The 13,962-nt window shown below is 58.5% G+C and overlaps 4 protein-coding genes across 4 annotated transcripts; all 4 read left to right on the forward strand.

The window, feature by feature from the left end:
- Positions 1-1,406: 1,406 nt before the first annotated feature.
- LMJF_35_0920 (conserved hypothetical protein) lies at positions 1,407-5,444 on the forward strand (the record flags this gene model as incomplete). Its single annotated transcript, XM_003722439.1, has 1 exon — positions 1,407-5,444. The coding sequence occupies one exon, from the start codon at positions 1,407-1,409 to the stop codon at positions 5,442-5,444; it is 4,038 nt and encodes a 1,345-aa protein (XP_003722487.1).
- Positions 5,445-8,701: 3,257 nt separating this feature from the next.
- LMJF_35_0930 (conserved hypothetical protein) lies at positions 8,702-9,211 on the forward strand (the record flags this gene model as incomplete). Its single annotated transcript, XM_003722440.1, has 1 exon — positions 8,702-9,211. The coding sequence occupies one exon, from the start codon at positions 8,702-8,704 to the stop codon at positions 9,209-9,211; it is 510 nt and encodes a 169-aa protein (XP_003722488.1).
- Positions 9,212-10,505: 1,294 nt separating this feature from the next.
- On the forward strand, positions 10,506-10,997 carry LMJF_35_0940 (conserved hypothetical protein; the record flags this gene model as incomplete). Its single annotated transcript, XM_003722441.1, has 1 exon — positions 10,506-10,997. One exon carries the CDS (start codon positions 10,506-10,508, stop codon positions 10,995-10,997), a length of 492 nt encoding a protein of 163 aa, XP_003722489.1.
- Positions 10,998-12,434: 1,437 nt separating this feature from the next.
- Positions 12,435-13,673, forward strand: LMJF_35_0950 (conserved hypothetical protein; the record flags this gene model as incomplete). Its single annotated transcript, XM_003722442.1, has 1 exon — positions 12,435-13,673. The coding sequence occupies one exon, from the start codon at positions 12,435-12,437 to the stop codon at positions 13,671-13,673; it is 1,239 nt and encodes a 412-aa protein (XP_003722490.1).
- Between the last annotated feature and the right edge of the window lie 289 nt (positions 13,674-13,962).

Below are 13,962 nucleotides of genomic sequence, written 5' to 3' on the forward strand. Positions count from 1 at the left end.
CACGCAACGTCTGATCGTGACTCTGGCACCAAATGGACTTAATTCGCCACTCCTTATCCCTCCTCCTCCTCCGCCCTTCATAACGCATTCACATGATCAGTCTTTGCTTTTCTTTTTCGCATCGTTTTTGTTGGGAGCGAGTTTTTGGTGTATCTGTGTGTGTGTGTGTGTGTGTGTGTGTGTCAAGGATTCATCTCTGCTGTATTTTGTTGCTGTTGCGAGCTTCTTCGTGGATGCGGATCTTAGGATTGGGGTGGGCGGGTGAATGAAGGTTGCTCTGCTGTTGCGTGGAGTTCAGTAATGAATGCTAAAAACAAGAATGAAGGAAAAGTAGAAAGAGGGTACAGGCCTGCATCAACAACTGATAGCAGAATGTAATTTGCTCCTTCGGCTGAGCCGCAGCAACCTTGATTGAGCGGCATCTAATCATCGTGCGTGCATGCATCCCCTTGCGCACGTAAATGTGGAAGCCCCTGCTGTGGCGTCGCCCCACTCACCGCCAGCCTACTCACGTGGCTCTTGTCATCAACGCATCTTCCTCGCCGATCTTCCCTCTGCTACGCACATCGTGCGCATACACACCCTACCCCCATCATGTGGCGCTCACTTCCCTTCCCTCCGTATCCGAGTAGGCGATTACCGGCCGTTGTCCCTCCTTTGTTTTTCGTTGGACATTTCGCCGATCGACGGCTCTACTCTCGTGTCGTTCGGCTATTTTTTTTCATTCCGTTGACGCATGTGTCTGCCCATTCTTAGTTTACCCCTTTACCGCTGTTGTTGTTGTCAGCCATCTACCCCACCCCACCCCTCCCACGGCCCTGCATGTATGGCTGCTGCTCCTCGCGAGCCTGCAGCGCATCTGTCACCCTTTGCGCACGTACACACACATGCGTACACACACACACACACACATAGGCACTCTCCTCTCTCGTGCTCCTCCTCGCGGCTTTTGCTGTCATTGTCGATCTCCTTTTTATTCTCTGTAGAGTAGCACTCTTCCTCCCTCCCTCTCTTGTGGGTATGTCTGTGACTACTCCCCTTCACACGCAAACGCACATTCGTGTTCTGGTAGCCGGTTTTGGCACTTGAGGGTCCGTTGGAAGCTGCTGTGCACGTCATCGCCGACTCACCGCTGCCCCCTCCCCTCTCTCCCTTCCTCTCCTCTGCCTCTCCGCCCCTTGTGCACACGTGCTTCTTCGCACTCTCCTCCTCTCTCCCTCTTGCGTTCCTTTGTCGTTGTTTCGACGTTCAAGTCCTCGTCTGCTTTCTCGGGTCTTTCTGCGTCTCTTCCTTCGGTTTAACGTCTTGTCATCAGCGTGCCTGCCCCCCACACCTTCCCCCTCCCCCTGCTATCTCCACCCTGCCTGGCGGACAAGCATCAGAAGTCGCCGGAGACGCCATCCACCATGAACACCGCTGTGGATGCGGCTGCCTGGCCGATCGGGCAAGCTAATTCAGATCGCAGTAGCACCAGCAGCGGTTTTCCACTCGCCATCTGCCTGCACCGGTACCTGCGGTGGCTCGGGCAGCTCCACGGCACCATCGACGCCGTCAGCGACGATGCCTACACACTCGACCGTCTTATTTTTCAAGGGGTGCTTCCGCTCCGTCAGCGTACCGGCATCGAACCCACCGCGGCGGAAGCGCGATTGCGCGCCGCTGTTTGCGCGCTGCTCATCGGAGACGCCGCGGCGCAGTCGGCGCGCCCGCAGGAAAGCATGTGGGCGACGTCAGCAGCAACGACCGGGGGCGGGTATAGCGCAGCGAGTCTCAGGAGTGCTGCCTTGTCACCACCAATGGTGCACACCGAGGCCCCCTCCTGCCCGTGTCGCGTCTACTTTGAGCAGCAGCAGCGAGAAGCGGAGAGTCGTCGTCTTTCGCGCAGTCGGCGAAGCAGCCAAGAAGAGGACGACGATAAGGAAAGCCACCCCGGGCATGCGGCCACCATCAGCAGCGTCAGTGGCAGCGATGACGAGAGCAAGGATTGTGCGGTGCACCTCAGTGCAACTATGACCCATTTACCGGCCAGGTTGAAGGATGTCTCACGCGACGCTGATAACACCGGCAGCAGTGGCGGACTGGCAGGCGCGCTACTCGCACACACGGTGACGCTTGGCTGCAGCGGAGGCGATTCCAGCCCTCGTGGAGATGTCGCCGCTTTTGGAAGGAAGGTACGCACCGGCTCGCGACCATCAGTCGCGCCACCCCAGCCGATGCCTCTCCTCCTTCCTGTCGCTGCAGCCACGCCTTCTTGCACCGCTTCGGTCGAGCTCGGCAGCGATGCACCACAGGCGAATTCTAATGGAGACGCACAACGCCATCAGCGCGGTGGCCGCAAAGGCAGTGGCTCCTCTGCTGATTCGTTTTTTTGGCCGCGCCCCATGCCCGTTGGCGCTGAAACCCGAGCGCACCGCACTCTCCACCCCATGCTGGCCCACGTCAGGCCCGAAGATGTTCGACGCTGCTCGCTCTGCAGCGCGCAGGTGCTGCTCGAGAGCGCGTGGCATGCTATATATCAGATGAGCCTACTGACACTGTTGAGCGCTGCCCCCTCCATGGCCGCTCCGCTGCCGCTGCCACCGCCAGATGTCCTGCGCATGCACCCGGCCGAGGCCCTCCTGCTGTTGTACCAGTGCGCTCAACGGTGCTTCGTGTCGGGCATTATCATGGCGACGTCTGTTGGTCTGCCAGCATCCTCCCTGAGAGGTGGTCCATCCTCACCGCAGGGAGATGTGAGCGCGCAGCCGCTAAGTGCACTGGATGTGCTGCGCGGTGGCCACGGTGGGTGGGCTGCCACCACCGCTTGCTTTTCTGAGCAGCAGCAGCAGTGCCGTACCACTGAAGAGGGTGTGCTCGCAGGGCTTGCAGGCGGCCTGCTTTGCGTAGTGGAAGGCGTCATCGGCACAGCTGCTCCACAGCTGTGGCCGCGCGCGACCACAGCGGCGCCGGCGAAACGGGCACTGGAGGACATCATGGGCGACGCGCTGAGGTTACGCTTTGGGCTCTTCCACACTATCTTTGTTATCCTTACCACCGAGAACGGCAGCCACGCGGCACTAGCGAAGCTGGCAACTGTCTGTGGTGAGCTACTAGCGTGTCTGCACCGTCTTACATTCTGGCACCAGAAGGACCTCGTATCGTCCGAGTCCTCACCACGCTCCTTCTCGCTGGCGCAGAGGAGCGATGGTGGCACGCACCTCCCTGAGGGCGATGGACAGGGGATGATAAGCAGCAAGGAAGCCGCGGGGGAGGCCGCTGAAGCTGTGGCTGCGGAAAAGCTGTCGTCATCATCAACCTTTGTGGACACCAACCCTATCGAGGAGGCCCATGAAGCGCTCATTCAGGCATTCGCGCTTCTCGACGTCCCTCACACCACTGCAGGCGGCGTTGGCGACGCCATCGACGATAAAGCTATGACTGTTTTGATGGAGGATATAAGCGTTCTGTGCTGTGTTGCGGCCCTCGTCGGGTCCTTCGCACGGCTGGTCCGCGCGCGCGAGATGTCAGCGAGTGTAGCTGCCGATGCATTTCTGTCCGCATCGGAACCCGCCTTCTCCTCCTCCTCGCGGTTGTCGTCCTCGCCGCTGCTGCCACTGCATCATCACAGCCTCCTCCTCGACTGTCATGTCTATCCGTGTCTGCAGCGACTGCAGAGCTCTATTCGAGGAGACTGCAGTGTGCAAGCGCGCCATCTTATCGCTCTGTGGTGGTTGCTGCGTGCAGAAACCGTGCGGCACTGGGTGTGGGCAGCAACGATCGGGCCGTCTCACGTGCAGGGCTGCAGCACCTTGGACACGGCAGAGGAGTTGCACTCGACAGAGTGCTCCGCGTTGCACGTTTTAGGCGTCGACATCACATTGTACGAGGACCTGAAACGCGAGGCGCAGCCGGTTCAAGAGCAGCAGCGTCAGCACTGGCCCCAGTGGCTCAAGGATGCCTCTCGAGCAGCGGTGCGTGCGAGCGACGTAGCAAATGAATTTCTTGGGCTCACCCTCATCCAGACCTGGTCCTCCGCCTCCTTACCGCTCTTGACGAAGCCGCCGTTGCCGGTAACGTCTGCCGCATCGATGACCACGCCTCTACGCTGGCAGTTGCCGGCGTTCTCGACACCGCCGTTGTCACCGCAGACGCCCGGCGCCTTCCTCCCTCTGCCATGGATTCGTCTGTGGCTGCTACTGTGTCCCCCGTTGTTTCGCACCTCGCCCGCCGACGTCGTCGCACTACGCCAAAGAGTTCAGCGACAGCTGCAGCACGAAGAGGAGGAGGCGCCGACGGCGTTTGGGGTGCCGACCACAGCAAACCACAGCGCAGTGCCGGTCGAAGCTAAAACGATCGCAGCCGTCGCCACGAACAAGAGGAAGTCGGTTCAGGTGCGGCAAGCCTCACCAAAGAACACCCACCAGGTCGGCAGCGGCGCGCAGTCGAAAGCAGCTCAACGCACCGCTGGCGCACCTACTTCGTTGGGGGTCGCTGACCCACGCATAGGCAGCCGCAACCGCGGCGGGAGCGTCACCAGCGCCAGCGCCGCTCCAAGCGACAATCAGGACAAGGAGACACAACTTCAGCGGCGTCTGCAGCTGAGCAAAGAGCCAGTGTGCTTCTGGCTTCGATGGTGTCTTCTCTTTACACCCTCGCCTCTTGTGCAGCCTCGGTCGATCGATTCGGACGTGCCAAGGAAGTCTTCATCGGCCTTGCTGTTGTCTGCGCTTGAATACGTCGTTAGAGGTTTGCGCTGCCCCAAGGCCGCGTGGATTCAAGGGCCGCAGCGCAGTCCAGCGCCGTCGACGGAGCTTGTCTGTTTGCTTCAGCATGCCTTTCCTCTTTACACCCCTGCGAACGTGGTGGCGGCATTAAAGGTCCAAGCGCAGCTGTTTGTGGCGCGCGAGGTGGATCTGCAGCGCGGAGTGGCGACTGAAACTCAGGCGGCAGCGGCTCCGCTGCCCATGCCCGAGACTCTTGAAGGTCTCACCTTCGCCCCTTACTCCTTTGCCGCTGCACTGGCATCTCTGCAGGATGTGGTAAAGCACTCGCAGGTCGCAGCAGCAGCGTCCATCCCGCCCCATGAGCAAGACGTCTCTCGAGCCACGATTTCCGGGTCACTATCCGCGGCAGATCCTCCTCAATCAAAGCCAAAGCAGCTCGTCCCATCACCGCCTTCTGTCGAGAACCGAAGTCGTAGCGTCGTCGGCGCTGCAACCGTCGCCACAGTCACTCAATCAACCCAACGCAGTGGAACTCGCCGATCGCCGTTGGTGGCAGCACGCGTTCTCTCGCGACGCGTCGCCGGCACGAGCGCCAAGTCCTCCGCTACAGACACAGCCACCGGTGAAGCCGATTGTGGTAAAGTTGACAAGGCTGCGAAGTCTGCGGCTGCGGATGGCATGGAGCCCGAGGCCGCTGACTCCGCGACCGCGGAAAGCACCCGACGGACGTCTGCTATCTGATCTTCTTTGCTACACAGCGTCCCTCCACCGCTGTGCCTGATGAAGGGCGCTGGCTGAAGAGGCCGCTGAACACAAGCTTTGCCTCTTTGGTGTCTGTTTTCCTTCTAGTCGTTCGTGCACAGCTGCCTGTGGCGTGATCACACTGGATGTTGCGTGCGTGAAAAGCCGTGTTGTTAGCAGAAGGCCATCAGTCGCTTATTTTTTTTTTCGTGGCATGGCCGCATTGAGCGGGGACGATCGCCCAGTATACGCTGTCTGTTCAAGCACGACATTGTTTTCTTGTTGGGGGGAGGGTAGTCGCGAGAGACGCTGCCGTGGAGAAAAGAGAAAACGAAAAGGAGTCGGGCAGATGGACTCATCGCTAGTGCACCTCGAAGGACGCAGCAGTATGTGCACTCGGTCGTACTCCGCTGCTTTTCACTGCCGCCTCTTGGACTAGCAGCTGCACTAGGTCCTCCGCATCCACCGGCCCTCACCATCGCTCCCACCACCACCCCTCCCCTCTGTGTGTGTGTGTGTGTGTGTGTTCTCCGCTCCACATTGAGTCATCCAAACGAGAAAGTCACCTAGGCGGGCGAGAGAGACGGTGAGTTGCAGATCACGTGCACTTCTGCCCATCAGCACATCCGCTACACTATTCCTCCCTTGCTGTGGCGACAGTACTGCGGCACACATGCGCTGCGTCCTTTCCTCGATGTCTGCGTCTGCCACATCCGCCCGCAGAGTAGAAGGACAAGAAGAAAGCACGGGAGCGCACGAGGCGAAGGCAGAGGCAGCGGATGAAGGCGATTATTGTTGCCTGTCCAATCCTTCGTTCTTTCCCTTCTAGAAGCCGTCATTGCTGGTACACATACATACACGCGCAAGACTTCGTTGTTTTACGGTACTGTGCACTCGCCCTGTCAGATAGGGCACGAAAACAGGGGTGCCGCCGTCGCGACCAAGCTCCACGCAGACACACTCACGACTGCCCTTAGTGCACCGCTGTAGTGGCCTTCCGCCGACGAGCAAAACCCGAGGCACGGCGGCAGTGACGGCCAGGAGCTGCAGTGCCAGCGCATTGAAGAGTGCGCCAGAGGGCTCAACGCTAAGCATGCGCATCCCGAGCTTGTGCAAGACTCTGCAACGATCGGATGGCCACTACAACATTTGACAGAAACGGCCATGGAAACGATGGCAGCGCCGATCGCTTCTCACCTTGCGGGTCAGTGACAGCGCCCTCTGGCCGCTCAGGTCGCGCCGCAAAGGCACAGCCCGGTACCGTCGACGCGAAGCTCGACGTCGACCACTGCACTATTCGATGTATGCTGAGTGGTGCACATGCGCAGTGAATGGGCTGGCATGACGCGAACTGCCGGGTGTCTGCTAGCGACAGGAGTACAAGGCGGCGGCGCGGGGGGGGGACATTGCTGTACGAATCGAAGACAAAGGCGGCCGTGCAGCAGCAGAGCCGCGCCCTCTCTTCGCCAGGATTCCGCCTAGATGGTCTGCAGGGCTACCTAGACGTGCGGGAGACGCAGTAGTTGCTAGAGGACAACCCGCCATTGATGCTGCTCACCGTATCCATCTTCAAGGAGTCTCGCAGCGAGCGGCGCCGGCGCGCCATCGGGTGCGGTGAGGCCTGGCAGAGATTGCAAAGGTGCAGATAATGACGGGAGCGGTAGTACCGGTGTGCGCAATGCCAACGACATGGCAGCCTTGCATGGTTACCTCCAGCACCCGAGCACGGCGGACGGCCCGCCGCTGAGGTCGTTTCTCTCGATGATAACATTGACCCATGCAGGCAGTGGAGAGACGGCGCAGTGAGGAAAAGGCAAAAAAAATAAACTGCGTGCGTGCGCTCGACTGAGAAGTACCGCTCCCCTGTAGGCTTCTCTCTTCCCTCGTCATTTTGCCTGTCTGTGTGTGTAGCTGTTGTAGCGGCTGTTGTGCTGCAGGGATCAGCTCTACTGCACAGGAAAGGCTAGCTTGCAACGGGCGGCACGTGGGCAGGGCAGCGCAACTATCGCACATGCGCAGAAAGTGAAGCCCCCTCGTGTGCTCATTCATGTGTATACGCTTATATTGCTTCCGTCGCTCTCGGACGCGTCTACGTTGGCCACTCCCTCTTTCCTCTGATGTGCTGAGCACATGCATGCAGCGCTATTCCACTACTCCCTCGCGACTGCTTGTACTCCTCCGGACTCTCATCCCCACTATCTTCCTTTGCCCCGCGCAACCTCTCACGCCCTTTGTGTGTGTGTGTGTGTGTGTGTGTGTGTGTGTGTGTGTGTGTACTGGCGTTTTTGAGGGCTTGCAACAAGGGTGGGCGAAGGAGGGATTATTGGAAAAGAGAATATGACGATGAGGAGAGAGTCAACGCACTCTCCACGCTGTCAAGGGCATGCCTCACCAACCATGTATCCTCTCGTTATCCCACCCCACACTCCATTTCGCTTCTCTGTTCATTACCGAGCTCGAGAAGTGGAGTCGTTATATAATCTTCACCTCCCCACCTCTCCCGCCCGCCTTCTTGCGTGCCCACCACAACAGGGAATCCCCTCTTGGGGTGACCGGAGAAGAAAAGAGGGCAGGGGGATACGCAGCTCCACCTACTCGTGAGTGTAGTCGTACCCGAGGATGCCTTGAAAACAACGGCATTCGCACAGAGCGCTTTGGAATCGCGAGGCGGTTTCAAGAGCGCGAGCAGAGGGATACCAAGTCGGTATGCGCTTCCGCGGAAATGGGAAACTTGCCTGTTAACCCAATTTGGTAGCGCGTATTGGAATGCATTGTAATTATCGGTCAACATCATTTTCTCTCCCCTTGTCTTGTTGCGCAGTGGCGCAGTTCACCTCTGCTACCCCGCATTGTCACGCACACGTCCAACATATACGCACCCACAAGCACAGGCATTTTCCGCACCCGCCACTGCACCCGTTTAGCAAGAGCCGCACCGGAATAGCGGGAACGGGGAGGGAGTGTCGCCCACTCGTTTCCTGACCCCTTCCATTTCGTTCGGTCGTTCGCCTTCTCTGAGTCCCGATTTTTAAGGAACTATGCACACGGTAAGCCGTGTATGGGCTGCTGCAGCGGCTGGTCCCGCCGTTGGCGCTCGCCCAGCGTGGCAAACGCTACGACAGCCACGCCACAGTTTTCAGGGGGCTTTGAGCTCCGCCTCTTTAACGTCCTCCCCGCCACTGCTGCGCATGCCGACTTCAGAAATGATGACTGCAGCTGTCTTTCCGTGCATGCAACGCTCCCCGCACTTTCTCGCGATGGCAGTACGTCATCAGCACGCCACGGCGGCTGATGAGGCCGCAGCGTCCTCCATCAGCGCATCGGCATCCTCGCCTAGTATCTCTTCTTCAAGTGGCAACCTCGGCGGCGACGATGGCGTGCGCATCGACCCACGTCGCCTCCCGAGCACCATCCCTGGCATGACGCAGGAAGAGCTGGCGGCGCGTATCGTGCGGTACCACTCACAGCAGTCAAAGCTGGCGCAAGAGATGTCGGAAAAGGCGTTAGCGCATGATGTGGAACTCATGCGTCGGTCGCTGTCACCAAGCTCCTTTGCCGAGTACATGGCGCGTCTGGAGAAGGAGCAGCAGGCGGCGGTGAAAGAGGAGGCGAAGATGGCTGCCATGTCCCCAGTTGAGTTGCATCAGTACCGGCAGAGGAAGCGCCGGCAGGCGGTTCGGTACGAGTGGTACAAAACTTTTTTGGTGCTTGTCGCAATAGCGGGCAGCATCGCCTTCCTCTTTTCTTTGTTTATCTTCTTCAAGTAATCGCGTGGGCTGTGAAGAGTAGCTGCGTGCTGCGGGCTCCGCTGTGTGTCTTGGGCGTGTGAAAGCCTCGCATTTGACTGTTCGTGGTAACTTCTTGAGCACGTCGGCTCACACAGTCCTTCTTCTGTTGGAAGGCGTTGGCAGGGGTAGTTGTCGTGGTGGTTGGGTGGGTGAGGGAGGGGAGCGGGTGCATCGTACTCTTCTGGACTGCTGTTCGCTGGGTGAGGCGCGTGCTCTGTGTCTCATGCGCCCGTGGCCTCTATATCTTTGTCGCTCTCGTGCGTGTTATTGTTGTTGTCTTGCTTGGTGGTCTTTGTCGTCACAGGAAACGGTCGGCACACACAAACTCACACACGCACACACAGAGAGAGAACGATTCAAACAAAAGGGGGAAAACAGATGCATTCGCCTTTCCTCTCCTCCCTCCCCCCCTCCCTTTCTGTACGCGCACATCTGCACCGAGTGCAGTGGAATGGAGAAGGCGAAGAGAGAGGGGAGGAGATAACTAGGGGAGATGATCGCCACGGAAGCACGGTTCGGGTGTTATCATGCGGTGGTGCTTCTCGTTCCTCTCTCCATGTAACGGGGCAGCCAATGGTGGCACTTCCACCATCGCGGCCACTGCCAACCCCTCCCCTTTCGTTGCTGCTGCGGAGACCGGGCCGCAACTGCATACACACGCACACCACTACACACACATGCACCTAGGAACGAGCCCGCATCGCTTCCTGCCTTCTTATATGCGTCAGCGACGTGGTGTGTGTGTGTGTGTGTGTGTGTGTGTGTGTGTGTGTGTGTGTGTGATGTAGACCCGCCTGTCCCCCTTCCCCTGCCCCGACTTCCCTCTCCAATGTGCTCCTTTTCTTCACACCTCTTGATTGCTTTGGACAAGAAACGCCACGTGGGCGGACGCGGGTAGAGCAGCCTTCTCCCGCCCTCATCCCTCCTCCTCCCCAGTCGCAACTCCGGTTTGGTGTATCTTTCGTATTAGCCCTTTCTGCCGCAGCTCACGCGGCGTCGAGGAGGAGAGAGCAAGATGCTTGCCATGGTGCGGCCTTGGTCAGGTGTCACCGTAGGTGGGCTGGCGAGCAGCAGCACCGCCACCTTGATGGTCAGCAAGAAGAGTGGTAGTAGCAGCACTAGTAGTGTGTGTCACCTGCAGTCGCACCTGTGTGCGCGACCCTCCAGCATGACCTGTATCGCGAGCGCTGGTGCTGGTGCTGTCGTTGCATGCTCGTCCACCAGCAGCGTCGGAGGCATGCGACCCACCCGACTCCTGCGTCGACCGCAGACGATGAAGCCGAACCCGAATGAAGCCACCAGCGGCCAGTTTGAGAGGAGCTTCGAAAAATTGACGGACAAGATCGAGTCGCGCCTTCCGTTCCGTCAGCACCACGTTCTGCATGGCAACATCTACGAGCAGCCGTATGGCGAGCGGAGTGAGCATGACATGTGGGTGGAGGCGCAGGAAGATCTGCATGGACGCGAGAAGGAGAAGCCGGCGGCACGGCAGGCGCGCAGCTACTTCTCCGACGAAGACCTTTCACCAGATGCGATGCACGTCCGCTCGCCAGAGCTGAAGGTGGCACAAAACCTTCAGAGGCAGGCGTACGATAAGAAGATTCTGAAAACGACGGCGGAGCCGGCTGCCTACTACTACCCGGTGGTGACCTTGGAAGAGAAGCGGCGCTACCGTTGGAAGCTGATTGCTGGATGGAGCGCCGTTGGAGTGATGACACTCACAGGTTTGCGGCGTCTGTGCGAGTACATGCGCACGGCTGGTTAGCTCTGCTGTACCCGTTGGCTTCGAGAGCGTGTCTGTGTGTTTGCGCGTGTGCGTTTATGTGCGCCTGAAGGAAATGATCGAGGGAAAATGGTGGCGGTTATTGGCGGCACGAGCGCATTGATATCACTTGTCGATTTTTTTTCTTCCCCATCGTCTCTACGCGCCGGTTGCGGCGGCAACCGTGCTGCTGGCTTCACCGCACTCTCCATGTCGCCCCCAAGTCCCTCACCCTCCATCTCTCTCTCTCTCTCGTCCCCCTTTTTTTTCTTTTTTGTTTTCCGTTTGCTGTCGCTATTCGTTCTCCTTATCTTTGCGGAACCCACACGCACGCACACGCTGCCACGGTTGGTGTCCACACCCGTTCGCCCCCCTCCCCGTCCTCCTCCGTCCTACCCTACTTCTGTTTTTGTTGTTGGTCGTTTTTGTGCGCCACCTCATCACACCCCACGCATACGCACAATACAACACAATATCATCATCGACTCGAACAACAAACCTTCTCTCTGAAACAACATCAAAACTGCTGCTGCGCGCACACGCACACGTGCACGAAGTAGTCGTCTTATTCGGCGCCTATCCGCACCAACCCACTTCAACACAAACACACCCTTCGCTCACTCTCTCCCCCTCGCACCCAATCTCTCGTTGGCTCCTCACCCACACATACACACACACACACGCCCGCCACGCTTATCTGCTGTGTTGCACTCCTCACTTTTTTTTCCTTCTGTTCTTTCCCCTGTCTACTCGCCCCCTCTATCTCTGCCCCTCACAGAAAAGTTTCACCAGCCATAGAGATAGACAACCCCACCATCCCCACCACTCACTAGCAAGCCACATTGGTGCCCCTGCCACGCAACACGCGAACGCGCGCACGCACACACAGCAAAACAGGGGCGAGAAAGACACGAAAAGAAAAACGAAAATAGAAGCGCTGTCGCCACGCGGCGTACGAGCCGAAAGGCACACACACACACACACGCCCTGCACATGCTTTATTCACATACATAAAAGAGCAAGGCACAATTCGAGAAGAGGCACACTCAAACGTGTAGCAGTCACTTGCGAGGTAAGCTTTCTGCTCATACAACCCATAAACTCACACATCGACGTCTATCGTACACACAGCTCGCACACACGCACACACTTGTGCATCGAAGAAATATTGACCGCTTCTTTTGTTTGTTGTTGGTGTTGTGTGTGTGCGTGTGTGCGTGCGTGCGTCTTTCATTGTTTCGTGTGCAGTGAAAGCAGGATACATTGCCGGAGTCGTCGAATACAGAGGTCGCTCTACATACATACACACACGCATATATATATATATATACATATACACACACACACATATATATATATATATATACCACTTCCACTGCACCCACACAGGCACACCCACCCACACAAAAGAACGGCATCCAACCTGAAGCGAAGAGAAACATGGCATACACGGAGAGCCACGTAAACAAGGCCATCGACGTGTTCCTGGACACCCGGAGCGGCTCACCGCTTGCGGTGACCAGCGCCAATGCCGCCGTCTCGAACAACACCGTGGATCACAACCGATTTGCCACAATGATCGCCCTGCAGAACCGCCTCCTGAGCATCATGGCGGAAGCACAGACGATTGTGCAGCACCTGCAGCAGAACGGCTTCTTTCCCCGCGGCTCTGGCGCCAACCCGGAGGAGGATGCGGCTAACATAATCATGCAGATGCTGCGCGCCAGCCTCGAGGCATCCAACTCGTCGGTCACGTCACCGATCGGGATGGGGAGCGGCTCGCCGTCGGCCATGGACACCGGAAGCGCTCAGCGCGTGCCCAGTCCCAACTCCACGAACATGCCCGCTGGCTTGGACGACGTGTCGTCATGGGCTCCGACCAAGTCGTTCCCCGACAACAACAGCCACAGCCGTAGCGACACGGAGAACGCGATCCACAGTGCGGTGTCGCACAACGCCGTCGAGGAGTTTCTTCTCTCCGGCCAAGACGGTCAGCAGCAGAAGCAGCAGCAAAACTACTCGAGCGCTGCGGGTGCAGACCACAACGAAGAAGGCGACGAGCTACCGGAAGGCTCGGAGATGCTGGCGTTTGTGGAGTTCAAGCGCGGCCGCGTCCGCAAGTACGTCTGCGACCACCGCATCGAGCCTGGCAACTACGTCCTCGTCGACGGCGATCGTGGTACAGACTGCGGCCTATTGGTGCAGACGATCGAGCGCAAGCCGAACAACGAGACGGCCGTTGTATCGATGGAGGGCTGCGACATCCGCGACGACAAGATCAAGCTGGAGAACGGCCGCGTTCTGCGCCAGGCCTCCGAGGAGGACATCGATCGCCTTCACAACATCATCGCGAACGCCGAGAGCGTTGCGCTCAAGACGTGCCGTCAGCGGTGCTTGGAGCTCGGCATCGACATTGACCTACAGGATGTGGAGTACCAGTTCGACATGAAGAAGATCAGCTTCTTCTTCGACTGTGACCACAGCGTCGACTTTCGCTCCCTCGTGCGGGAGCTATACCGCACCTTTGGGGCGCGAATTTGGATGGAGAACATCAATCCCAAGGTCAAGAACTCTATGCCGGACGCTAGTGGCCACGAGCGCGGTCACGGTGGTGGTCACCACGGTAATGGCGGCGGCTGGCGCAATAACCACCGCGGCGGGCGCGGGCGCGAATACTGAGATGACCACGCTAGAGAAGCACGTGGTAGCCGAGCGAGTTTCCGCTGGCAATCCACGTCGCATCTATTTGTTTGTTACTGTCTTTCTTCCTTTGCCAGACTCTCGTAGAATGGCGGCCCTCAACGGCATGCGCACGCGCACCCTCGTCAACGTGTGTCAGAGCCGCACTGGAAGTGGTGGCACGAATAGAAAGAGGGAGTAATACGGCAGGGAGCGCATGCAGGACAGGGGAACGTACGTGAATCCGTCCGCTCATGTTTCTCATACTGCAGAGGTGGGGCTCTCAACT

The sequence above is a fragment of the Leishmania major genome, chromosome 35 (genome assembly GCF_000002725.2).
Source record: "Leishmania major strain Friedlin complete genome, chromosome 35".
Lineage (NCBI taxonomy): Eukaryota > Euglenozoa > Kinetoplastea > Trypanosomatida > Trypanosomatidae > Leishmania > Leishmania major.